Raw genomic sequence first — 27207 nt, forward strand, 5'->3', positions numbered from 1 at the left:
GGCAGGCCCTTCAGGGATGGGATCCTACAATTCCATCAAAATGGGTTTCTCCCAGTAACATACACAGAGCTGATATTCCTCGGCCTTGGCTGCTGTTGGTCACCTGGTCCACTCCTCTCTGACAGAGCCCTGCTTTAGGCTTCCTGTCATCTCCAGTGGGTTAGAAGAAAGACCAATTGGTTACAGTAATAGTTCAATTTGGAAAGTGAAAACAAAGATTAATACTTGCAAGTATCTAAGCAGCAATTAACAAAATTGGAGCAAGGAATGATATTTCCTGATGCGAGTTGGGTAAGGGTGGTAACCATGGGAACTTGGTGCTTTATCCCACCTACACTGATCTCTGTCACATGCTGATTGCCCCTATACTAGTAAAATTCCCTGATACGAAGCCCTAACAAAGGGAACAGCAGCAAAACTCACTCCATTTCCCTTGTTCTACTCAGTGGCACGTACTTGCTCACTCCCTGTGACTCCCTTTTATCTCCCTCAGCCTCGACACTGTTTTTCCATTCCTGGAGGTGGTGATTCAGCACATAAACTTGAAGATGAAAGTGGTTCAGGCTGTAAGAGCCCTAGTTTCAATGTCATATTTACGTTGCTTCTAAAGAGGAAAATACAAGTGTTGCAAGCAAAAGGAGACTGCAGACTAACGAAGCTAATACTGAAAAGTAATTAAGGAAATTATACTTGACCATCTCAGTCCTTTGCTTTACATCCATCCCTCTCAGTCCTGTGCTCTCACAGAATCTTAACAGCACAGAAGGAGGCCATTTGGCCCATCACGTCTGTCCCAGCTCTCCAAATGAACATTGTGACCTAGTGCCATTGCCCTGCCTTTTCCCCGTATCCCTGCACATTGTTTCTATTCAAATAATCATCTAATGCCCTCTTGAATGCCTCGATTGAACCTGCCTCTGCCACACTTCCAGGCAGCGCATTCCAGACCTGAGCCACTCGCTGTGTGAAATAGTTTTTTCTCACGTCACATTTGCTTCTTTTGCAAATCACTTTAAATCTGTGCCCTCTCGTTCTTGATCCTTTTACAAGTGGGAACAGCTTCTCCCTCTCTACTCTGTCCAGCCCCCTCATGATTTTAAACATCTCTATCAAATCTCCTCTCAGCCGTCTTCCCTCCAAGGAGAACAGTCCCAACCTCTCCAATCTATCCTCATAGCTGAAGTTTCTCATCCCTGGAACCATTCTTGTAAACCTCTTCTGCACTCTCTCCAATGTGTTCACATCCTCCCTATAATATGGTACCCAGAATTGTACACAATATTCCAGCTGAGGTCTAACAAGTGTCTTATATAAATTCAGCATAACCTCCCTGCTCTTGTACTCTATGGCCCTATTAATAAAGCCCAGGATACTATATGCTTTATTAACTGCTCTCTCCACCTGTCCTGCCACCTTCAATGATCTTTACACATATACACCCAGGTCTTTCTGCTCCTGCACCCCCTTCAAAATTTCACCCCTTATTTTATATTGTCTGTCCATGTTCTTCCTACCAAAATGCATCACCTCTCACTTCCCCGCATTGAACTTCATCTGCCACCTATCTGCCCACTCTCTCTGTCTTTTGATTGTCGCTCCAGCTAGCTGGTTTTATACATGTGCTCAGTGATATTGGGAGAGCTCAGTTTATGAAGCTTTCAATGCTGCATTAAATATATTCCCCTTCAGCTTTCTGCAACTTGTTTTTAACCAATTTGTGGTGTTGTGTGTTGGCGAAATGTGCTGCCTCTTATAGTCAGGATAGAGAGGAGACATTAATCATTTTGTCAAATGAAAAATCTGGGTTCAGAACAGAAGTTTAAAATGTTTAAATGTGTTAAGAATAGAACTGTGATTGGTGAAAGTCACCTTAAAACTGAAACTTCAAAATACTAAAACTGAAAGCACTTAGTGTCAGCAGTTACCTGGCAACCTGAGCTATCAAAAAACCCCTTCCTCAACCTGTACATCATAACCACCTGTATATGAGAGTCTGATCCTGTGTGATCCACCTGTATGTGAGAGTCTGATCCTGTGTGATCCACCTGTATGTGAGAGTCTGATCCTATGTGATCCACCTGTATGTCTGAGTCTGATCCTGTGTGATCCACCTGTATGTCTGAGTCTGATCCTGTGTGATCCACCTGTATGTGAGAGTCTGATCCTGTGTGATCCACCTGTATGTGAGAGTCTGATCCTATGTGATCCACCTGTATGTGAGAGTCTGATCCTGTGTGATCCACCTGTATGTGAGAGTCTGATCCTGTGTGATCCACCTGTATGTGAGAGTCTGATCCTGTGTGATCCACCTGTATGTGAGAGTCTGATCCTGTGTGATCCACCTGTATGTGAGAGTCTGATACTGTGTGATCCACCTGTATGTGAGAGTCTGATCCTGTGTGATCCACCTGTATGTGAGAGTCTGATCCTGTGTGATCCACCTGTATGTGAGAGTCTGATCCTATGTGATCCACCTGTATGTGAGAGTCTGATCCTGTGTGATCCACCTGTATGTGAGAGTCTGATCCTGTGTGATCCACCTGTGTCCGGGAGTCTGATCCTGTGTGATCCACCTGTGTCTGGGAGTCTGATCCTGTGTGATCCACCTGTATGTGAGAGTCTGATCCTGTGTGATCCACCTGTATGTGAGAGTCTGATCCTGTGTGATCCACCTGTATGTGAGAGTCTGATCCTGTGTGATCCACCTGTATGTGAGAATCTGATCCAGTGTGATCCACCTGTGTCTGGGACTCTGATCCTGTGTGATCCACCTGTATGTGAGAGTCTGATCTAGTGTGATCCACCTGTATGTGAGAGTCTGATCCAGTGTGATCCACCTGTGTCTGGGAGTCTCATCATGTGTGATCCACCTGTACGTCTGAGTCTGATCCTGTGTGATCCACTTGTCTGTGAAAGTCTGATCCTGTGTGATCCAGCTGAAATCAGTTTAGAAGGTGTTTATACTTCATGTTGGATTGGTTTTGGAGAGCTATTGAAATGGCTGGGATTTGCCTTATAACATGTAAGACTTTCTGAATGGAGGGTGGTGAGGGTCTGGAATGCACTGCCTGGGAGGGTGGTGGAGGTGGGTTGCCTCACATCCTTTAAAAAGTACGTGGATGAGCACTTGGCACGTCATAACATTCAAGGCTATGGGCCAAGTGCTGGTAAATGGGATTCGGTAGGTAGGTCAGGTGTTTCTCACGTGTCGGTGCAGACGCGATGGGCCGAAGGGCCTCTTCTGCACTGTGTGATTCTGTGAATGCCACAGTGAGTTGGTCCAGGGAGTAACTGAACCTCATTGACCGAGGTGATTCCAGGGCTGACTACCAGCTTTGTAGTCGAGGTGTTGGAATTGGCTGTAATCTGGCTCAGGGAAGCGATGGTCAGCTCGGGGTACTCTTCCTTACAACTGGGTCCTGCTGGAAGTATGTGTGCACACATGTTCCTGTATGTGTGTGTGTGTGCATGCGTGTCTGTGCATGTGTGCGCACGATGTGTATCTGAGAGAGAGTCAGGGTGACTGGGACTTAATCGGACTCTGTCTCCCAGGCACAGAAGGTTGGCTTTTGGGTGGGGAGGGGGAGTGGAAGGCAAGTGGCCCCACTTCTCGTCTCCGTTAGGAGTGTGAGGGGGCAGAGAGGCAGGTGATCTGTGCCAAATATCATTGCATGTCAAACCCACAGTGTGTCATTTCTACAGGTAGTTCTACATGTCACTGAGTGTGGGCTGTGGTTTCTGTTTCTAGGAAATAGCGTCTTACTTGACAGCATTTGAGAAACATGACGAGTGGCTTTCAGGTGCTCCACGGACCAGGTAAGCTGCTTCAGCGACTGAATACACTAAACTGTGAGCTGGTGGGAGAGGAGAGAGCAGAGTATCAGGGACTGGTTCCAGGAACAGCGTAATACTCACTATACAATGTCATTACTTAGGCTAAGAAAGGGCTCTGATTTAAATCTATTTTTTGGAGCACACCCCTATTGTGATGAGGAGGGAATGTAATCAGTTCTCTTCATCTGGCAGTGCTGACTTGCACAGTACAATCCAATGGTCACTAGGTAAAGCCAGCGGTACATCTAAAACAAAGACTTATTATATAATGCCTTTCACGATGTCAGAATGTCCCAAAGTGCTTTACACCAGTGAGGTGAGAGTGACTGCCCTTGACATCAAGGCCGCATTTGACCGAGTGTGGCATCAAGGAGCCCTAGCAAAACTGGAGTCAATGAGAATCAGGGGGAAAACTCTCTGCTCTTTGGAGTCATACCTAGCACAAAGGAATTTGGTTGTGGCTGTTGGGGGTCAGTCATCTCAGCTCCAGGACATCACTGCAGGAGTTCCTCAGGGTAGTGTCCTCAGCCCAACCATCTTCAGCTGCTTCATCAATGACCTTCCTTCCATCAGAAGGTCAGAAGTGGGGATGTTCGCTGATGATTGCACAATGTTCAGCACCATTCGCGACTCCTCAGATACTGAAGCAGTCCATGTCCAAATGCAGCAAGACCTGGACAATATCCAGGCTTGGGCTGACAAGTGGCAAGTAACATTCACGCCACACAAGTGCCAGGCACTGACCATCTCCAACAAGAGAGAATCCAACCATCGTCCCTTGATGTTCAATGGCATTACCATCACTGAATCCCCCACTATCAACATCCTGGGGGTTACAATTGACCAGAAACTGAACTGGACCAGCCATATAAATACTGTGGCTACAAGAGCAGGTCAGAGGCTGGGAATCCTGCAACAAGTAACTCAACTCCTGACTCCCCAAAGCCTGTCCACCATCTACAAGGCACAAGTCAGGAGTGTGATGGAATACTCTCCACTTGCCTGGATGAGTGCAGCTCCCACAACACTCAAGAAGCTCGACACCATCCAGGACAAAGCAGCCCCGCTTGATTGGCACCACATCCACAAACATTCACTCCCTCCACCACCGACACACAGTAGCAGCAGTGTGTGTACCATCTACAAGATGCACTGCAGGAACTCACCAAGGCTCCTTAGACAGCACCTTTCAAACCCACGATCACCACCATCTAGAAGGACAAGGGCAGCAGACACATGGGAACACCACCACCTGGAAATTCCCCTCCAAGTCACTCACCATCCTGACTTGGAAATATATCGGCTGTTCCTTCACTGTCACTGGGTCAAAATCCTGGAACTCCCTCCCTAACAGCACGGTGGGTGTACCTGCACCACAGGGACTGTAGCGGGTCAGGAAGGCAGCTCACCACCACCTTCTCAAGGACAGTTAGGGATGGGCAATAAATGCTGGGCCCAGCCAGTAATGTCCACATCCCATGAATGAATATAAAAAAAGTTACTTTTGGAGTGTAGTCACCGTGGTAATGTAGAGAAACCTGGCAGCCAATTTGTGCACAGCAAGACCCCACAAAGGACAGTGAGATAATTGACCGGTTACTCTATTCTCTTGATGTTAGTTTGCTTTAGGTGACTGTTCTTTGATAGTGACAGCAGAAAACAAGCATTGCAATGTAGTCTGTCGTTCCTGATATCTGCTGATGAGTAGGGTAATGATTGGGAGTGTGAGCTCTGATTGGCTGCTTCCATTCATCAGCCTAAAGCCTCCTGAAGCCAGTCGGAGTGTTTCAACTGCTCCTGGGCTAAGGAGAGCTGACTCTGCACATTGTGAAACTCTCAGCAGGGAGGGGGTGATCTGAACTACACCGATGTTACTTACAGGGCAAGTCCAGATACTGGAGTTCCCTGTGGGTGACTTTAGTTCAGAGATGCCGTTGTTCTGCTCCTGCCATGCGACTCATACGATCTCCTTTAAAAACTAACTTTGTGTGAAGCCACGACACTAACGATTTGATTGCTTGTTCTCACCCAGGCCGCTCAATGGCTCGATAATATTGTACAACAGGAAGAAGGTAAAATACCGGAAAGATGGTTATTGCTGGAAAAAGCGAAAGGATGGAAAAACAACTAGAGAGGATCACATGAAATTAAAAGTTCAAGGAATGGAGGTATGTGAAAGGCAGCTGGAACATTGCCTTGTAATCTCACAGAGGGAGAGTCCTTTAATTTTTCCATTGGGATGTAAACATCACTGGCAAATCTGGCATTTGTTCTCCATTCCTAATTTCCCTTGAGAAGGCGGTGCTGAGCAGCTGCCTTGAATCACTGCAGTCCCTGTGGTGTAGGGTATTCCAATCAGCAGAGCTACTTGTTAATGCTGTATTCCTCCAACCTTTTCCAGCACAGTGTCACTGTAAGAAGTGTGTGTGTGTGCGCGCCTGTTACTCAGTGTCACTGTGAGGAGTGTGTGTGTGCCTGTTACTCAGTGTCACAGTGAGGAGAGTGTGTGTGTGCCTGTTAATCAGTGTCACAGTGAGGAGAGTGTGTGTGTGCCTGTTACTCAGTGTCACAGTGAGGAGAGTGTGTGTGTGCCTGTTAATCAGTGTCGCTGTGAGATGTGTGTGTGGGTGTTTGTTACTCAGTGTCACAGTGAGGAGAGTGTGTGTGTGCCTGTTAATCAGTGTCGCTGTGAGATGTGTGTGTGGGTGTTTGTTACTCAGGGTCACTGTGAGGAGAGTGTGTGTGCTTGTTGCTCAGTGTCACTGAGGAATATGTGCGCTTGTCACTCAGTATCACTGAGGAGTGTGTGTTTGTGCCTGTCACTGAGTGTTGCTGTGACGAGAGTGTGTGCCTGTTACTCAGTGTCACTGAGGAGAGTCGCATGCCTGTTACTCAGTGTTGCTGTGAGGACTGTGTGTATATGCCTGATACTCAGTGTCACTGTGAGGAGTGTGTGTGTGCACCTGTCACTCAGTGTCACTCTGGGGAGTGTGTGCGTGTGCGCCTGTTACTCAGTGTCACTGAGGAATGTGTGCGCTTGTCACTCAGTATCACTTTGAGAAGTATGTTTTTGTGTCTGTTACTCAGTGTCACTGAACAGTGTGCCTGTCACTGAGTGTTGCTGTGAGGAGTGTGTGCTTGTTACTGAGAGTCAATTTGAGGAGCATGTACGCTTGTTACTCAGTGTCATGGTGAGGAACGTGTGTGTTTTTGTTACAGTGTCACTGAGAAATGTGTGTGTGCTTGTCACTCAGTGTCACTGAGGAATGTGGGCGCTTGTCACTCAGTATCACTTTGAGATGTGTGTGTTTGTATCTGTTACTCAGTGTCACTGAGGAGTGTGCGTGTGTGCCTGTCACTGAGTGTTGCTGTGAGGAGTGTGTGTGTGCTTGTTACTGAGAGTCACTGTGAGGAGTGTGTGTGTGCTTGTTACTGAGAGTCACTGTGAGGAGCATGTGCACTTGTTACTCAGTGTCATGGTGAGGAGTGGTTGTGTGTTTTTGTTACAGTGTCACTGCAAAGAGTGTGTGTGTGTGCGCCTGTTACTCAGTGTCACTGTGAGGAGTGTGTGTGCCTGTTACTCAGTGTCACTGAGGGGAGTGTGTGTGCCTGTTACTCAGTGTCACTGTGAGGAGTGTGTGTGCCTGTTACTCTGTGTCACTGAGAGGAATGTTTGTGTGTGTACCTGTCACTCACTGTCACTCTGAGGAGTGTGTGTGTGTGCGCCTGTTACTCAGTCTCACTGCATGTGCCAATTGCTCAGTGTCATTTTTAGGAATGTGTGCATGCCTGTAAGTCAGTGTCCCTTTGTGGTGTGTGTTAATGTGCTTGTTACTCAGTGTCACTGTGAAGAATATGTGTGTGCATGTGTTTGTTACTCAGTGTCACTGTGAGGTGTTCGTGTGTACCTGCCACTCTGAGGAGTGTGTTAATGTGTGCGCCTGTTACTCAGTGTCACTGTGAGGAGTGTGTGTGTACTTATTACTTAGTGTCACTGAGAGGAGTGTGTGTGTGTGTGCCGGTTACTCAGTCACTGTAAGGTGTGTGTGTGTGTATGCCTGTTACTCAGTATCACTGTGAGGAGTGTGTGTTTGTTACTCATTGTCACTGTGAGGAGTGTGTGCTTGTGCGTGCTACTCAGTGTCACAGTAAGGACTGTGTGTGTGCCCTTGTTACTCAGTGTCACTGTGAGCAGTGTGTGTAACTGTCACTTAGTGTCACTCTGGGGAGTGTGTGTGTGTGTGCGCCTGTTACTCAGTGTCACTGTGAGGAATCTGTGTATGCTTGTCACTCAGTGTCACTGAGGAATGTGTGCGCTTGTCACTCAGTATCACTTTGAGAAGTGTGTATTTGTGAGGAATGTGTGCACGCTTGTCTGTTTGTGTCAGGGTCACTGAGGAGTGTGCGTGTGTGCCTGTCACTGAGTGTCGCTGTGAGGAGTGTGTGTGTTCGTTACTCAGTGTCACTGAATAGAGTGTGTACCTGTTACTCAGTGTCACTGAGGAGTGTGTGTTTGACTGTTACTTCATATCACTGTGAGGAGTGTGTGTGCACCTGTTACTCAGTGTCACTGTGAGGACTGTGTGTGTACCTGTTACTCAGTGTTGCTGTGAGGACTATGTGTGTGTGCTTGTTACTCATTGTCACTGTGTGGAGTGTGTGTGCCTGTTACTCAGTGTCACTGTGAGGAGTGTGTGTGTGTGCTTGTTACTGAGTTCACTGTGAGGAGTGTGTGTATACTTGTTACACAGCGTCACTGTGAGGACTGTGTGTGTGCTTGTTACTCAGTTTCTGTGAGGAGCGTGTGTGTGTGTGTGCGCCTGTTACTCAGTGCCACTGTGAGGAGTGTGTGTGTGTGTGTGTGCCTGTTATTCAGTTTTACTGTGAGGAGTGTGTGTATGTGTGTATGCCTGTTACCCAGTTTTACTGAGGAGTGTGTGTATGTGTGTATGCCTGTTACCCAGTTTTACTGAGGAGTGTGTGCCTGTTACTCAGTGTCACTGTGAGGAGTGTGTTTGCGCCTGTTACTCAGCGTCATTGTGAGGAGTATGTGTGTGTGTGTGTGCTTGTTACTCAGTTTCACTGTGAGGAATGTGTGTGTGTCTGTTACTCAGTTTCACTGTGAGAAATGTGTGTATGCTTGTCACTCATTGTCACTGTGAGGAATGTGTGTGTGTCAGTTACTCAGTGTCACTGAGAGAATGTGTGTGTGCCTGTTACTCAGTATCACTGTGAGGAGTGTGCCTGTGCTTGTTAGTTTCACCGTGAGGAGTGTGTGTGTATGCTTGTTACTCAGTTTTACTGTGAGGAGTGTGTGTGTGTGCTTGTTACTCAGTTTTACTGTGAGGAGTGTGTGTGTGTGTGTGTGTGTGTGCGCCTGTTACTCAGTTTCACTGTGAGGTATGTGTGTGTATGCTTGTTACTCAGTGTCACTGTGAGGACTGTGTGTGTGCTTGTTAGTTAGTGTCACTGTGAAGAGTGTGTGTGTGCCTGTTACTCAGTTTCACTGTGAGGAGTGTGTTTGTGCACCTGTTACTCAGTGTCACTGTGAGGAGTGTGTGTGTGTGCCTGTTACTCAGTGTCACTGTGAGGAGTGTGTGTGTGTGCTTGTTACTCAGTTTTACTGTGAGGAGTGTGTGTGTGTGTGTGTGTGTGCGCCTGTTACTCAGTTTCACTGTGAGGTATGTGTGTGTATGCTTGTTACTCAGTGTCACTGTGAGGACTGTGTGTGTGCTTGTTAGTTAGTGTCACTGTGAAGAGTGTGTGTGTGCCTGTTACTCAGTTTCACTGTGAGGAGTGTGTTTGTGCACCTGTCACTCAGTGTCACTGTGAGGAGTGTGGGTGTGTGCTTGTTACTCAGTGTCACTATGAGCAGTGTGCCTATGCTTGTTAGTGTCATTGTGAGGGGTGTGTGTGCCTGTTACTCAGCGTCACCGTGAGGAGTGTGTGTCTGCTTGTTACTCAGTGTCACTGCAAAGAATGTGTGCCTGTTACTCAGTGTCACTGAAGTGTGTTTGATTGTTACTTAGTATCACTGTGAGCACTGTGTGTGTGTACCTGTCACTCAGTGTCACTGTGAGAAGCGTGTGTTTGTGTCTGTTACTCAGGGTCACTGAGGAGTGTACGTGTGTGCCTGTCACTGAGTGTCGCTGTGAGGAGTGTGTGTGTTTGTTACTGAGAGTCACTGTGAGGAGTGTTTGTGTGCTTATTACTCAGTGCCACTGAGAGTAGTGTGTGCGTGCCCCTGTTACTCAATGTCACTGTAAGGTGTGTGCATGTGTGCCTATTACTCAGTGTCACTGTGAGGACTGTGTGTGCCTGTAAGTCAGTGTCCCTGTGTAGAGTGCGTGTATGTGATTGTTACTCCGTGTCACTATGAGGAGTGTGTGTGTGTGTGTGTGTGTGTGTTTGTCACTCAGTGTCACTGTGAGGAGTGTGTGTGTACCTGTCACTCACTGTCGTTCTGAGGAGTGTGTGTGTGTAGGTGCCTGTTACTCAGTGTCACTGTGAGGAATGTGTGTGCGTTTGTTACTCAGTATCACTGAGAGGAGTGTGTGTATGTGTGTGTGTGCTTGTTACTGAGTTCACTGTGAGGACTCTGTGTGTGTACTTGTTACTCATTGTCACTGTAACCAGTGTGTGTGTGCTTGTTACTCTGTCACTGTGAAGTGTGTGTGTGCCACTGAGGAGTGTGTGCGTGTGTGTTTGTGCCTGTTACTCAGTGTCACTGTGAGGAGTGTTTGTGTGCTTATTACTCAGTGCCACTGAGAGTAGTGTGTGCGTGCCCCTGTTACTCAATGTCACTGTAAGGTGTGTGCATGTGTGCCTATTACTCAGTGTCACTGTGAGGACTGTGTGTGCCTGTAAGTCAGTGTCCCTGTGTAGAGTGCGTGTATGTGATTGTTACTCCGTGTCACTATGAGGAGTGTGTGTGTGTGTGTGTGTGTGTTTGTCACTCAGTGTCACTGTGAGGCGTGTGTGTGTACCTGTCACTCACTGTCGTTCTGAGGAGTGTGTGTGTGTAGGTGCCTGTTACTCAATGTCACTGTGAGGAATGTGTGTGCGTTTGTTACTCAGTATCACTGAGAGGAGTGTGTGTATGTGTGTGTGTGCTTGTCACTGAGTTCACTGTGAGGACTCTGTGTGTGTACTTGTTACTCATTGTCACTGTAACCAGTGTGTGTGTGCTTGTTACTCTGTCACTGTGAAGTGTGTGTGTGCCACTGAGGAGTGTGTGCGTGTGTGTTTGTGCCTGTTACTCAGTGTCACTGTGAGGAGTGTGTGTATGCTTGTTACTGCATTCACTGTGAGGAGTGGGTGTATACTTGTTACACAGCATCACTGTGAATACCGTGTGTGTGTGCTTGTTACTCAGTTTCACTGTGAGCTATGTTTGTGTATGTTTGTTACTCAGTGTCACTGTGAGCATTGTGTCTGTGCTTGTTAGTGTCACTGTGAGGAGTGTGTGTGTTTGCCTGTTATTCAGTGTCACTGTGAGAAATATGTATATGCTTGTCACTCAGTGTCACTGTGAGGAATGTGTTTGCGTCTGTTACTCAGTGTCACTGTGAGGAGTGTATGTGTGCCTGTTACTAAGCGTCACTGTGAGGAGTGTGTGTGTGCGTGTACTTGTTAATGTGTTCACTGTCAGGAGTGTGTGTATACTTGTTGCAGTGTCACTGTGAGGACTGTGTGTGTGCTTCTTACTTAGTGTCACTGAGCAGTGTGCCTGTACTTGATAGAGTCACTGTGAGGAATGTGCATGTGTTTGTTACTCACTGTCACTGCAAAGAGTGTGTGCCTGTTACTCAGTGTCACTGAGGAGTGTGTTTGTGCGCCTGTTACTCAGTGTTGCTGTGAGGACTGTGTGTATGTGCTTGTTACTCTGTCACTGTGAGGAATGTGTGTGCGTCTGTTACTCAGTATCACTGTGAGGAGTGTGTGTGTGTGCTTGTTACTGAGTTCACTGTGAGGAGTGTGTGTATACTTGTTACACAGCGTCACTGTGAGGACTGTGTGTGTGTGTGCCTGTTACTCAGTTTCACTGTGAGCTAAGTGTGTGTATGCTTGTTACTCAGTATCACTGTGTGGAGTGTGTGTGTGTGCTTGTTACTCAGTTTCACTGTGAGGAGTGTGTGTATGCGCCTATCACTCAGTGTCACTGTGAGGAGTGTGTGTGTGTCCCTGTTACTCAGTTTCACTGTGAGCATTGCATCTGTGCTTGTTCGTGTCACTGTGAGGAGTGTGTGTGTGTGTGTGTGTGTGTGTGCTTGTTACTGTGTTCACTGTGAGGAGTGTGTGTATACTTGTTACACAGCATCACTGTGAGGACTGTGTGTGTGTGCTTGTTACTCAGTTTCACTCTGAGCAGTGTGTGTATGCTTGTTACTCAGTATCACTGTGTGGAGTGTGTGTGTGTGCTTGTTACTCAGTGTCACTGTGAGGAGTGTGTGTGCGCCTGTTACTCAGTTTCACTGTGAGGTATGTGTGTGTATGCTTGTTACTCAGTGTCACTGTGAGCATTGCGTCTGTGCTTGTTAGTGACACTGTGAGGAGTGTGTGTGTGCCTGTTACTCAGTTTTACTATGAGGAGTGTGTGTGTGCCTGCTACTCAGTTTTACTATGAGGAGTGTGTGTGCCTGTTACTCAGTTTTACTGAGGAGTGTGTGCCTGTTACTCAGTGTCACTGTGAGGACTGTGTGTGTGCTTGTTAGTTAGTGTCATTGTGAAGAGTGTGTGCATGCCTGTTACTCAGTTTCACTGTGAGGTATGTGTGTGTGTGTGCTTGTTACTCAGTGTCATTGTGAGCATTGCGTCTGTGCTTGTTAGTTAGAGTCACTGTGAGAAGTGTGTGTGTGTGTGTGTGTGTGTGCCTGTTACTCAGTATCACTGGGGGAACGGCCAGAATTGTAGGAGCGCAGGGATGTTGGGGACTTATGGTGCTTGTTACAGACATAGGGAGTGGGAGTGAGGTGTTTGAAAACAAAGATGGTAATTTGAAAATGGATGGTAAGGAACAATTTGCAATGTGAAACAGGCCCATTTTCCAGGTGCATGTAAGTTTGGTACTCTGAGCACAACAAGGAGAGGGTGGTGTGATGGTATCTGTGGTCACTGTGGAATATCCTGGTCCTTAGCAGGATGCCTGTGAAGTGATAGTGCAGTGAGCCCAGGATGTTACTGCTCCTGTTAAAGCTGAGGAACACTCTGTGCAGTGAGACTCCTCCTTTTACAGTGGCTCCTCCATCGACGCCTCCATCTTCTCAGACAGGGGCTTGGGAAGACTGCAAACTCCAAGCTCCCCTGCACGGCACAGGCATCGGACAGGGAGGATACCCTGTCTCCCCCTGCAGCCTCTTCCACCCCTCAGTAGGATCAGGGCTGACTCATGGTCTATAAACCGGTGCACTGTGTGTACATAAGGTGTGAAAAGGACCTTGCAGACTAAGAAACTCCTGATGTGTCTCTAACTTGATGACAACAGCTGTCGGCAGCATAAGCTGGAGTAAGACCGACTAATCCTTTCCTCACTTGCTCAACAGTGTCTATACGGCTGCTATGTGCATTCGTCCATCGTTCCAACATTCCACAGAAGGTGCTACTGGCTTCTGCAGGTAGGAGGCCCTGGTTCAGACACACAATGAACGTAAATGCATCTTGAATACACCCCCCTTCAGAAATGGACAAAGTCAAACTTCTCCCAGGATGATCAAGTTTCCTATATCCAAGATAATGAGAGAAAATTGATTTTATAAATGACCGTGTCCTGCATCCCACTCACAATCGTGTCGATGATCCCCTTCACCACAACAATAATTTGTCTTTATGTCACACTTTTAACGTAGTAAATTGCCCTGGTGCGTGTCCCTGGAGCGTAATGAATGAATAATTTGACACAGCCACGTAATGAGATATTAGGGACAGGTGATCAAAAGCTTGGTCAAAGAGGGAGGTTTTTAAAGAAGGAAAGGAGAGGAGAGAGAGGCAGAGAGGCTGAGGGAGGGAATTCCAGAGCTTATGGCCCAGGCAGCTGGAGGCACATCCTCCAGTTAAAATCGGGGTGCTTAGGAGTCCAAAATTCAAGGAGTGCAGGAGCACAGATATCTGGGAGGGTGCTGGGGCTGGAGGAGATTCCAGAGACAGGGAGTGGGTGAAGCGTAGAGAGGGATTTCAAAACCAGGACGAGAATTTTAAAATTCAGGCATTGCTCCATCAAGAGGCGATGTGGGTGAGTGGGCACAGCGGGCGATGGACAGACAGGACTTGGGCAGCAGAGTTGTAGATGCGCTGTCGTTTCTGGAGAGCAGAAAGTGGGACTGTCCTGGCAATGCTGTGCAGAGCTGAGACAGTGAAACGTGGGTGTGGATGGAGGTACAGAGAGGCACCTCGCACCCCGGGGGAGTCGGTAAGGAAGGATTGGCGTGTTTCTGTTGGGAGATTAGTGGGGGTGGTGGGGGAAGGGGGGGGCGGGTTGAGGAGCTCCTGCTGGACAGCTGGATTTTGGATCATGTTTGTGTCAACTTGGAGGGAGCTGAAATGACAGTGGAGGAGGAATCCCAGGGCTGGGGTCAGGCAGCAGAGGGGGTGGGGGCAGGTGGTGGGGAGACTGAGGAACCCAGGGTGGGGGTGGGGTGGGTTTGAGAAAACCCGGGGAAGGGCAGGGGAGGCAGGGGTCTCAGGGAGACACGGGGCTGGGGGAGTGTCCAGGTGCTCCGGGGAAGGGCTGAAGGGGGTGAGCGGGGGTGGGGGGTGGAGCGTGGTGCTCGAGGAGCCCCAGGGTGGGATCAGGTCGGGGTTTGGGTGTTGAGGTGCCCCAGGGCGAGGCTGATGTGGGAGGGGGTGGGGTTGAGGGTAGGGGTGGAGGGTGGGGGTTGAGGGTGGAGAGTGGGGGTTGAGGGTGGGCGTTGAGGGTAGGGGTGGAGGGTGGGGTTGAGGGTGGGGGTTGAGGGTGGGGCTGAGGGTGGGGGTTGAGGGTGGGGTTGAGGGTAGGGGTTGAGGGTGGGGGTTGAGGGTGGGGTTGAGGGTAGGGGTTGAGGGTAGGGGTTGAGGGTGGGGGTTGAGGGTGGGGTTGAGAGTGGGGTTGAGGGTGGGGCTGAGGGTGGGGGTTGAGGGTGGGGTTGAGGGTGGGGGTCGAGGGTGGGGGTCGAGGGTGTGGGTCGAGGGTGAGTTTTGGGGGTGTGGGTTGAGGGTGGGGGTCGAGGGTGGGTTTTGGGGGTGGGGGTTGAGGGTGGGGTTGAGGGTGAGTGTTGAGGGTAGGGGTCGAGTGAGGGTGGGGGTCGAGTGAGGGTGGGGTTGAGGGTGAGTGTTGAGGGTGGGGTTGAGGGTGGGGGTTGAGGGTGGATGTTGAAGGTCAGGGTCGAGGGTGGATGTTGAGGGTCGGGGTGGAGGGTGGGGTTGAGGGTGGGTGTTGGGGGTGAGTGTTGAGGGTGGGGGTTGGGGGTGGGGGTCGAGTGAGGGTGGGGTTGAGGGTGGGGGTTGGGGGTGGGCGTCGAGTGAGCGTGGGGTTGAGGGTGGGGTTGAGGGTGGGGGTTGAGGGTGGGGTTCGAGTGAGGGTGGGTGTCGAGGTGCCCGAGCTGGGGCTCCTGTGCAGCAGGATTTTCGATCAGTTTGGAGATGGGATTCTGACCTTGAAGATATTCCTGCTCGTGTGTTGTTGGATATAACAGTGTGCGCTGTTCACACTGAGTGTTTCCTGGTGACGGTGAGGAGGCATCGGAGTGTTTCTGTTGTGAGAGTCACAAACAGATCCTCATTGCTCCCAGGATCCAAACAATAGGCAGGAATTCTATCTCTTTTATATGGAGAATAGGGGAGTGAGAGGGCAGTAATTCACTCACAATGTGCTAATTGCGTCGCTTGCTTTCCTGACTGTGGAGTGGTTAAATACATTGTCCAGTGGCATTGAGCCGCGTAGCCCAGGGAATCCAGTGGTTCCACACCCAGTCTGCGCTGATCCCCGTGGGATCGGTCTGTGCTCCTGTGCTGGGTTGGTTCATTCTGCTTGCTCGCCAGTGCCCCCTGCTGTACATTGTGTGGATTGTAGGTGAGTGCAGCCTCCAATTCAGCTGTGACACCCCCCACAATAGGACAGCCTGATACACAGACTTTCCAGGCTCACACCTGAACCATGGTTGTCTGGGTCAGGAGCGGGAGCACCAGTGAGCGTAGCAACAGTGTTCAGCTGGGGGCAGAGAGAGAAAGAGAGAGAGAGAGAGTATCAGCAAGACAGAAATGACAATGACTTCTCCTCCCCATTTCTTACTGATGCTGTCAGATGATTTCGTGGGAAGATTTGTCCGATTCTCTGGGTAAAGAGTTGTTTATTTAAACCTGGAGAGACATTAAACTTGTGGTCAGGGTTTGAAATTTGTCTTATCAAGCGAAAGGTCCTGAGCTGTTAGTGTGATTCCAGCATTAAACATTGGGGCATTGGGGTGGTTGTACAGGGTCTGTTTCATCGCCAGAGATGAACTGTTAATTCAGTGCCTCAGTTATTAACAAGGCAGCTCAACTTTAGTTAAAAATAAATAGTTTGTATTTATGGGTTCAATGTGTCAGGAAAGATCAGCAGCTGCACCTACCAAAGAATCACTGACTGTAGGATGGGGGGAGCCGGGAGTTTCCCTGCTCGACAGATACTGGATTAGAAAATACAAGTGATACCTTGACTCATCTATTCGTGTGACGTCAAACCCACACAGATCACCGCCCGCACGCAGACCTCCCGCCCACACAGACCCACCGCCCGCACGCAGACCCACCGCCTGCACGCAGACCTCCCGCCCACACAGACCCACCGCCCGCACGCAGACCCACCGCCCGCACGCAGACCTCCCGCCCACACAGACCCACCGCCCGCACGCAGACCCACCGCCCGCACGCAGACCTCCCACCCGCACGCAGACCCGCCGCCCACACGCAGACCTCCCGCCCACACAGACCCACCGCCCGCACGCAGACCTCCCGCCCGCACGCACACCTGCCGCCCACACGCAGACCTCCCGCCCACACGCGGACCTCCCGCCCGCACGCGGACCTCCCGCCCGCACGCAGACCCACCGCCCGCACGCAGACCTCCCGCCCGCACGCAGACCTCCCGCCCGCACGCACACCTGCCGCCCGCACGCAGACCCCCCGCCCGCACGCAGACCCCCCGCCCGCACGCAGACCCACCGCCCGCACGCAGACCTCCCGCCCGCACGCAGACCTCCCGCCGGCACGCACACCTGCCGCCCACACGCAGACCTCCCGCCCACACGCGGACCTCCCGCCCGCACGCGGACCTCCCGCCCGCACGCAGACCCACCGCCCGCACGCAGACCTCCCGCCCGCACGCAGACCTCCCGCCCGCACGCACACCTGCCGCCCACACGCAGACCCCCCGCCCGCACGCAGACCCCCCGCCCGCACGCAGACCCACCGCCCGCACGCAGACCCCCCGCCCGCACGCAGACCTCCCGCCCGCACGCACACCTGCCGCCCACACGCACACCTGCCGCCCACACGCAGACCTCCCGCCCACACGCGGACCTCCCGCCCACACGCGGACCCCCGGCCCGCACGCAGACCCAACGCCCGCACGCAGACCTCCCGCCCGCACGCGGACCTGCCGCCCGCACGCGGACCTCCCGCCCGCACGCGGACCACCCGCCCGCACGCGGACCCACCGCCCGCACGCGGACCCCCCGCCCGCACGCGGACCTCCCGCCCGCACGCGGACCTCCCGCCCGCACGCGGACCTCCCGCCCGCACGCGGACCTGCCGCCCGCACGCGGACCTCCCGCCCGCACGCGGACCACCCGCCCGCACGCGGACCCACCGCCCGCACGCAGACCTCTCGCCCGCACGCGGACCTCCCGCCCGCACGCGGACCCCCCGCCCGCACGCGGACCTCCCGCCCGCACGCGGACCACCCGCCCGCACGCGGACCCACCGCCCGCACGCGGACCCCCCCGCCCGCACGCGGACCTCCCGCCCGCACGCGGACCACCCGCACGCACGCGGACCCACCGCCCGCACGCGGACCCCCCTGCCCGCACGCGGACCTCCCGCCCGCACGCGGACCCCCCGCCCGCACGCGGACCCCCCGCCCGCACGCGGACCCCCCGCCCGCACGCGGACCTCCCGCCCGCACGCAGACCTCCCAGGCCCCTCCCGAGAACCTGCTATTTGCTGGGTTTATTCCTCCTTCAATGGGTTTTGGTTTCTGTGCTGGATGATTGTGTTAACCTGTCTTGTTTGTTGGCTGCTCCCAGTTGATGTTTTTTTGTGAACCCTTTTCCTGCAGAATCCTGACATAGTGTTAGTGCACTACCTGAATGTGCCAGTTCCTGAGGACTGTGGTAAAATGTGTGGGCCAATCCTGTGCTCTGTGAACAGCGACCGAAAGGAGTGGCTGAAGTGGTCAAAGGAGGAACTCATTTGCCAGCTGAAGCCCATGTGTAAGACTTTCCCTGTGGATCTTTCACACCATCTACTCTCTGCTTTCAGTTCACATCCTGGGAAATGAGTTAATGTTAAACCCCAGTGAGAGAATCGCCACTGTGACCCTGAGTCTCTGAGCAGCATCACAACCTGGGGGCGAGTTCGCTGGTCTTAACCAGTGTGAGGGTGGGGAGCTGATGGTTCTACTACAGGTCTCTCTGGGTTAGTGGGGGGGTCAGAAGGCCAAGATAAGCCTGGGTTCCTGCTTCAAATAATGTGCGGGTCACCCCCTGCCGGGAACAGCATGTGCTTGGACATCAGGTGAGGGCAAACATGGTCTTGACTGTGATGCTCTTCATGGTTGAATAGCCCCCAACACTCCCAGCGGCCAGAATTGCACCCAGAGTGAGTTTCACTTTCGGAGGCTGAGGGCAGAAGAATGGGAAGGGAATGATCTACCTGCATAGGTACCGTCCTGCACTGAGTGATGGTCAGCAGATGTTTTTCTAAGTGAAAGCAGAGATGCAGTGGAGTCCCGTAGTGCCATGGCTTTTAGTGTTTGTATACAGGCGACCTTGCTCTGCATATAGCGAGTGCAAAGCCTGTGCATGTTACAAAACTTGGCAATCCTGAAACAGTGAGCAAGGTGGTAACCGAGCTCAGGAGGACTGGGCAGACGGGCACAGAGGGCAGACACCTGGCAGACGCAGCTTAACCTGGAAAAGTGTGAGGTGATGTTTAATACAGAGAGAGGGAGTGTAATGTAAATGGCACTGCAGTGTTGAGGGGACGGTGCAGGAGCAGAGGACTGAGGGATATTCACTAGTCTTCTGAGGATGACGGGGTGAGTTCATAAGAAAGAACGTGGGATACACAACTTCATACAGACTCATAGACGTCTACAGCACAGAAGGAGGCCATTCGGCCCATCGTGTCCTCGCTGGTCAACAAAGATCTGACCACATTAATCCCATTTTCCAGCCCCTGGCCCATAGCCCTGGAGGCTGTGGCAACACAAGTGAATATCCAAATACTTCTTCTAGTAGGCTCTTTCCACTTAGATTAGGAGAGATAAACACGGGAGGACATGGCTTTAGGGTGAAAGGGGAAAGGTTTAGGGGGAACATTAGGGGGAACTTCTTCACTCAGAGAGTGGTGAGAGTGTGGAACGAGCTACCATCTGATGTGGTAAATGCGGGCTCACTCTTAAGTTTTAAGAATAAATTGGATAGATACATGGATGGGAGAGGTCTGGAGGGTTATGGACTGGGTGCAATACTCCAGTTGTAGCCTAACCAGCATCTTATACAGTTCCAGCATAACCTCCCTGCTCTTAATAAAGACAAGTATCCCATATGCCTTCTTAACCACCTTATCTACCTGCCCTGTTACCTTCAGGGATCTATGGATATGCACAAGGTCCCCCTGATCTTCATTACTTTCCAGGGTCCTACCATTCATAGTGTAATCCCTTGCCTTGTTAGCCCTCCCCAAGTGCATTACCTCACACTTTTCCAGGTTGAATTCCATTTGCCACTGCTCTGCCCACCTGACCAGTCCATTAATATCCTCCTGCAGTTTACGGCTATCCTCCTCACTATTTACCACTCTCCCAATTATTGTGTCATCCACAAACTTCTTGATCATACCCCCTACATTTCCATCCAAATCATTTATGTACATCACAAACAGCAAGGGCCCCAGCACCGAGCCCTGTGGAACCCCACTGGAAACAGACTTCCAGTCACAGAAACATCCCTCTGCCATCACCCTCTGCTTCCTGCCTCTCAGCCAATTTTGGACCCAACGTGCCACTTTGCCTTGGATCACAAGGGCTGTTACTTTCTTGCCATGAGGGACCTTATCAAAAGTCTTGTTAAAGTCCATGTAGACCACATCAAATGCATTACCCTCATCAACACTCCTGGTTACCTCCACATAAAATTCAATCAAATTTGTCAAACTTGACCTTCCCTTAACAAATCCATGCTGACTATCCCTGATTAATCTGTGTCTCTCCGTGTGCAGATATATTCTGTCCTTCAGAAGTCTTTCCAGTAACTTCCCACCACTGAGGTTAGACTGACTGGCCTGTAATTTCCTGGTCTATCCCTTCCTCCCTTTTTTAATAATGGAACAACGTTCGCAGTCCTCCAGTCCTCTGGCACCTCACCTGTGGCCAGAGAGGATTTAAAAATTACTGCCAGGGCCCCTGATATCTCTTCCCTTGCCTCCCTCAACAGCCTGGGATACATCTCATCCAGGCCTGTGGATTTATCCACGTTTAAGGCTGCTTAACCTGCTAGTACCTCCTCTCTCTCTCTGTTAATTTCCTCTAATATTTCACAGTCCTCCACCCTGATGTCTATACCTGTGTCGTCCTTTTCCATTGTGAAGACCGATGCAAAGTATTCATTGAGGACTGTACCCACATCTTCCGGGTCCACACACAGGTTACCTCTATGGTCCCTAATTGACTCCACTCTTTCCCTAATTATTCTCTTGCTCTTTATATATTTAAATAAACCCTTTGGATTTTCCTTTATTCTACCCACCAATGCTTTCTCATGCACTCTCTTAGCTTTCCTAATTTCCTTTTTAAATCCCCCCTCCTGCACTTTTTATATCCTCTAGGGACTCTGCCCCATTGAGCCCTCGGTATCTGTCATAAGCTTCTTTTTTCTTAATCCTAACCTTTATGTCCCTTGACATCCAGGGTTATTCAGACTTGGTCCCCACTTTGTCTTTACGGGAACAGATTTACCCTGTACTCTCGCTATTTCCTCCTTGAATGCCTCCCACTGCTCTGACACAGTTTTATCCTCAAGTAGCTGCTCCCAGTCCACTTGGGCCAAATCGTACCTCATTTTAGTAAAATTAGCCCTTCCCCAGTTAGAACTTTTATTCCCGGCCCAACCTTATCCTTTTCCATAACTATCCTAAATCTAACTGAGTTATGGTCACTATCTCCAAAATGCTCCCCGACTGATGCACCTTCCACCTGCCCGGGCTCATTTCCAAATATTAGGTCCAGAACTGCCCCCTCCCTTGTTGGGTTTTCTACGTACTGGCTAAAAACGTTCTCCTGGATGCAAGTTAAGAATTTTGCTCCCTCCCTATCTTGCACACTAAAACTATCCCAGTTAATATTTGGGTAGTTCAAATCCCTGACTATTACAGCCCTATTATTTTCATAAATAGGGGCTCTGAATTCAAGAGCAAGGAAGTTATGCTAAGTCTTTATTAATCACTGCTCAGGCCTCAGCTGGAGTTTTGTATATGATTCTGGGCTTTGCCCTTTGGGAAGGATGTCGGAGCCTTGGGGAGGGTGTGGAGGGAGATTTACTCGAATGTTCCCAGGGATGAGGGAGTTCATGTGGAGAGGCTGGAGAAGCCGGGATTGTTCTCCTCAGAGCAGAGAAGGTTAAGGGGGGAGATTTATTCGAGGTGTTCAAAATGATGAGAGGGGCACTGTTTCCTCTGGCAAATGGCTTAATAACCAGAGATCAGGATTTCAAATAATTGGCAAAAGAACGAGAAGGGAAATGGGAAGAATTTTTTCAGACAGAGGGTCATGGTGATCTGACATGTGCTGCCTGAAAGGCTGGTGGAATCCCATTCAATAGGCAGTTGGACATGCTCTAGAAGCGGAGGAGTTTGCGTGGTATGGGAGAAAGCTGGGGAGCAGGTCTAATTGGAAAACGCTTTGAGAGCCTGCACCAGGCATGATGGGTGAATGGCCTCCTGCCTTGTAAGATCCTAACAGAGAGGGAACATTCATTGATTTTTCTCTTCACTCTCAGTCCATTGCATCAAGTGGACATGTAGCAACGGCAATGGAGCCACGGAATTCTCCGTTGAACAACTCGTTCACCAGGTACTGGAAAGCCACCAGGCCAAGCCACCGCCCCGCACTCACACCTGCCTCTGTAATAGGGGCCTCGGTAAGTGTAATGTTATCAAAGCTTCTTTATCATTTAACCCAGGTACAGCCTTTCGCAGGGATAATGGTGGAGGCCGGGTTGGTTGGAGGTAATTTGATGCAGCGACACCATGTGCTGCACACGAGATTGCATCATGCCTGTTCCTCCCTCCCTCCCTCCAATCCTGCCTCTCGCTCGGGAGGGAGGCAGTGGCTTACTGTTCTCTCACCAAACCGCCAGACTATTTGTGGGAGCCGGGCGCTGTGCTCTGATTCACCATGAGGCCTTCACTGCGGGCCTTGTCAGCAAGGATATCGACCAAGAGAGGGGAGGCACAGCTCCCCCATCTCAAGCATGGGCTGGGGGTGGTGGGGGTAATTCTGTCTGTTTGCTGTGCCCACTCCTGCTAACAGAGCTGCCTGTTTCCCCAGTGTTAGTATTTTGGGGGTTTGAGGTGTCTGTTTCTCCACCTCCCCCCTGCCCCCCCAGTGTTAGTATTTTGGGTTAAGTGAATTTTCACTGCTGAAGATGTGCTTTAATCATTTTTCTCTCCAATTGCTATTGAACAGGGACAACAGGAAGTATTCCTCATAAATGTAACAGTACCAAACATAGAATTATATCACCAAAAGTGGACATTCGGCTCAGCTCCTACTCTGCCTTAACTGAAGTGCAAAATCTCTCAGGCACCGAAAACAAGAGTGAACAGGATGAGAGTAAAACTGAGAGTCAGGACAGAAAGGCTGTGAAGTTATCGAAAACTGCCCTACATGTTAATGGCAGCAGCGAGGTTTCTTCCTCTAACACCCCGGAGAACGCTGACTCTGCCCAGGACCCACCAACAACTCAAACCAATGGCTACTACGGTCAGGAGCTCAGCTCAGTTGCCATAGCCACCAGCGTGCCAAACCTCACCGTAGCCACGGTAACCTGCAGCATACCTCAGAATGCTGTTATCTTAATGACAGGAATTGGTGATGAGCAAGTGTCCTTGGGTGGAACGGGACTGATGCCCAGTCAGCAGCTCATCACCACCAGCTCCAACAGCCAAGGTTTGCCATTGAGTGGCCATGACCTGCCTTTGGCTCCACCGACAAGCACCATGGGGCTGACGCTGTTGCCCAGCTCAGTGGGTGGCCTCATTCTGTCACAGGCTGTAGAGGCCAACATGGACACTTCGGAGACCCACTCCTCTGCCTTTGACCCCGACTCTTTCTTAAACAGTCCTAAGCAGGGCCAGACGTATGGGGGAGGAGGGGGGACCAAGGAAGCTGGTACCAGTCCCACTGCGTTTACTGCAGCCAGCTTGTCCGATTCTGGATTTCCAAACAGCGACTCCCCTAAGACGGAGCCCGATTTCAAGAGTGAGAATTTGGGACAAGCGGCAGCAGCAATAAACTCAGATTATCGAACCCCCCACGTCTCCTCTGATGTCTCCATCTTCCCCCAGAGTTCAAGTCTTGTTTCAGTCACTCGGACATTCTCAGCTGCTGCTGAGGTCAGCTTAGTGCCATCCGAGCTTGGATCCAGTACCGTCCTGGAGAAGATGGACTGTAGTAATACAGAGTCACCGAAAAACTACACAGGCATTTTCAGCCAACACACGCCAACTAGTACCGCCCTCCCTCCATCCCAGAACAGGTTCTTCATCGAAGACGATAAGAGTCGTGTTGTTACGTCGACAGCGCCTCCTGCTGTTAGCAAGAGCCTGAAGGCGGAACCAATCTCCCAGTTCCCAAAGGAAGGCAGTGACAGTGGGAGTGTGAAAGAGGAACTCCGATCCTCTGTTCACATGGTGAGCTTCCAGGCAGTGGTCCCAGAGGTGGAGATGTCCCTAGACACAACATCGCAGTTAAATGGAGATGCAGAGATGACAAAGATGCAGAAGAATGTGGACATGGAGCACGCGGTCAAATCAGAAGGTCATTACAATGCCAGCAGGAACACAGATGATACTGAAGGGGCATTGGAGTTACAGTGCAGCCAGGTGACTGACCTGTACACCATAATCCAGAACGACCTGTCCTCTTCATCAGTGGCTTCGTCTAACATCGACCTCAACATTGACCACTTTGATATCTCCTTTGACAGCCAGTTCCCTGATCTAATATCTGACTTCATGACTGACAGCAGTGCTGACACCAGCGGAGGCTTTGCACAGTACAGTAGCAACCCCACTCCTGTCACACCGACAGACAGCGGAGTGCAGAATGTCTCCACGAGCTATCCCGACCTGTCTTCCCAAATGGACAGCTATTGCCAGCAGCAGCAGCAGACTCCCCGAGAGCTGGTGGGCACAGCCAGTGAGATGCCATTTACTGAGGTACCAACAACTCCATCAGAGCCCACACAATCTTCACCCAGTAGTACGACAGAGAGTGGACAGGCCGTAACCATCACCGATTTTTCACCTGAGTGGTCATATCCTGAGGTAAGGAGCTTTGTTTTAAATAAGAACATCATTCCTTCTCATTCTCGCCCTCTGTGTCCTTTCTCTTCTGCCTTGAACTGTTTGTTAAACAGGAGAAATGAGACTTTTCTCCAGGCACTGAAGAACGTTGCTTAACCTGTGGAATCTGTTGTGGCCGGAAAGCAGATTCGGAGGGGAATTTGCAGGGCAAATGGGGGAAAGAAGCCAGATGAATTGGATAACTTCTCCACAGAGACAGTACAGGCACAGTGGGCTGAATGGCCTCCCTGTGTGTGCTTTATGTTTCTGTATGGATGGGTGGTGTGTGAAGGCTGGATTGACTTGGCCTTTGAGTTCTTAACCGTCAGTGTGAAGAGGTTAGCAGCATCCGGCCTCCTGGTGATGACCTCCAGCCTGGTCAAGGTCAGTGGGCTGGTGCGTCCACTCCCCAGGACAGGGCTGAACAGAGACACGATCTTATTCCTCACCTCCGGAATACATTCACTCTTTGGGGGACAGTGAGGACATTGCACCCCGTGTAGAATGAAAGTGAAATCCCGTAAATCTGAAATGCTCCAGCAGGTCAGGCAATCGCAGTGGAGAAAGAACCTCCTGGGGCTTGTGACACCGATAAGCATCTCGGTTTCAGACCGGTGTGAGTGTGGGTGACTAATGCTGCCGTGTTTTATTGTGGACAGGGAGGTGTGAAGATCCTCATCACGGGTCCGTGGACTGATGGCAGTGATCGTTACTCCTGTACCTTCGACAAGATCACAGTCCCTGCTTCGCTCATTCAGTCTGGGGTTCTGCGCTGTTACTGCCCAGGTACATGCTCATCACACTGAACAGAATCTTCCCACATCAGCCTCGATGGACTTAAGGTACAGATGACCCAGCTGGAGGGGCTGAATGGCCTCCTCCCGTTCCTATGTTCCTGGATGCAGGGCTAGTGAGGTTCATTCAGTGCAGGTACCGGTAATGATGAACTGTTCACCCAGCCCGTGGTCACGTGGACTGGACTAAATTAACTGCATTTCAATGTGACTCATTGTGTGAAATGGTTCGAGATGTTCTGATGTGATAAAGCACTCCAGAAAAGGTAACTCTCGTCAAGTTATGTGGAACTGGTCCACAGAGCAAGAGAACACCAGTTACTGACCGGTCACAAGGAGTAAGACCGATTGTCAGAGAGTCGGCTGCCCTCAGGAAGGAGGCCTGAGTGACTGGCTCGATTTAATACTGACCTCGCCTTTGGTCCAGATTCATTGTTAAACAGCCCTAAGCTGAATCAAGCCTGTACAGGAGGAGGAGGTGACCTTTTCGAAAGGGAAAGGGATTGGACTCTCTGCCTCTCGGAGGTGGACAGTATCTCCTTGGGCAGATTTTATCCTGCGGCTGAGGAGCAGCTGCTGACTCTGTCCTCAAGCACCCTCTCCACCCCCACAACCCCCACCCCACAACCCCCACCCCAACACCCACCCCCAACACCCACCCCAACACCCACCCCCACCCCAACACCCACCCCCAACCCCCACCCCCAACACCCACCCCCACCCCCAACACCCACCCCAACACCCACCCCCAACCCCCACCCCACAACCCCCACCCCACAACACCCACCCCCAACCCCCACCCCACAACACCCACCCCCAACCCCCAACACCCACCCCCAACCCCCACCCCACAACACCCACCCCCAACCCCCACCCCACAACACCCACCCCCAACCCCCACCCCAACACCCACCCCCAACCCCCACCCCCACAACCCCCACCCCACAACACCCACCCCCAACCCCCACCCCCACCCCCAACACCCACCCCCAACCCCCACCCCAACACCCACCCCAACCCCCACCCCAACACCCACCCCCAACCCCACCCCCAACACCCACCCCCAACCCCCACCCCAACACCCACCCCCAACCCCCACCCCAACACCCACCCCCACCCCCAACACCCACCCCAACACCAACCCCCACCCCCAACACCCACCCCCAACCCCCACCCCACAACACCCACCCCCAACACCCACCCCACAACACCCACCCCACAACACCCACCCCACAACACCCACCCCACAACACCCACCCCCACCCCCACACCCACCCCCAACCCCCACCCCAAACACCCACCCCCAACCCCCACCCCAAAACACCCACCCCAACACCCACCCCCAACACCCACCCCAACACCCACCCCCACCCCAACCCCCACCCCAACACCCACCCCCAACACCCACCCCCACCCCCAACACCCACCCCAACACCCACCCCCAACCCCCACCCCACAACACCCACCCCCAACTCCCACCCCACAACACCCACCCCCAACCCCCACCCCACAACACCCACCCCCAACCCCCACCCCACAACACCCACCCCCAACCCCCACCCCACAACACCCACCCCCAACACCCACCCCAACACCCACCCCCACCCCCAACACCCACCCCCAACCCCCACCCCACAACACCCACCCCCAACCCCCACCCCACAACACCCACCCCCAACCCCCACCCCACAACACCCACCCCCAACACCCACCCCCAACACCCACCCCCACCCCCAACACCCACCCCCAACACCCACCCCAACACCCACCCCCACCCCCAACA

At 51.6% G+C, this 27207-nt stretch overlaps 1 protein-coding gene across 1 annotated transcript in view; it reads left to right on the forward strand.

Annotated features, from left to right (window-relative positions):
• LOC144676212 (calmodulin-binding transcription activator 1-like) overlaps positions 1-25436 on the forward strand; it is a 47201-nt gene extending 21765 nt beyond the window's left edge. The window contains exons 2-8 of the mRNA XM_078536699.1: positions 3749-3816; positions 5867-6002; positions 13377-13448; positions 18122-18275; positions 22062-22202; positions 22751-24612; positions 25290-25436. Of these exons, the coding sequence (XP_078392825.1) occupies positions 3749-3816; positions 5867-6002; positions 13377-13448; positions 18122-18275; positions 22062-22202; positions 22751-24612; positions 25290-25436 (2580 nt within the window). The remainder of the gene's footprint in view (positions 1-3748; positions 3817-5866; positions 6003-13376; positions 13449-18121; positions 18276-22061; positions 22203-22750; positions 24613-25289) is intronic.
• The last annotated feature ends 1771 nt before the right edge of the window (positions 25437-27207 follow it).

Source organism: Cetorhinus maximus, unplaced genomic scaffold (genome assembly GCF_964194155.1).
Source record: "Cetorhinus maximus unplaced genomic scaffold, sCetMax3.hap1.1 HAP1_SCAFFOLD_1431, whole genome shotgun sequence".
In the NCBI taxonomy this organism is placed as follows: Eukaryota; Metazoa; Chordata; class Chondrichthyes; order Lamniformes; family Cetorhinidae; genus Cetorhinus; species Cetorhinus maximus.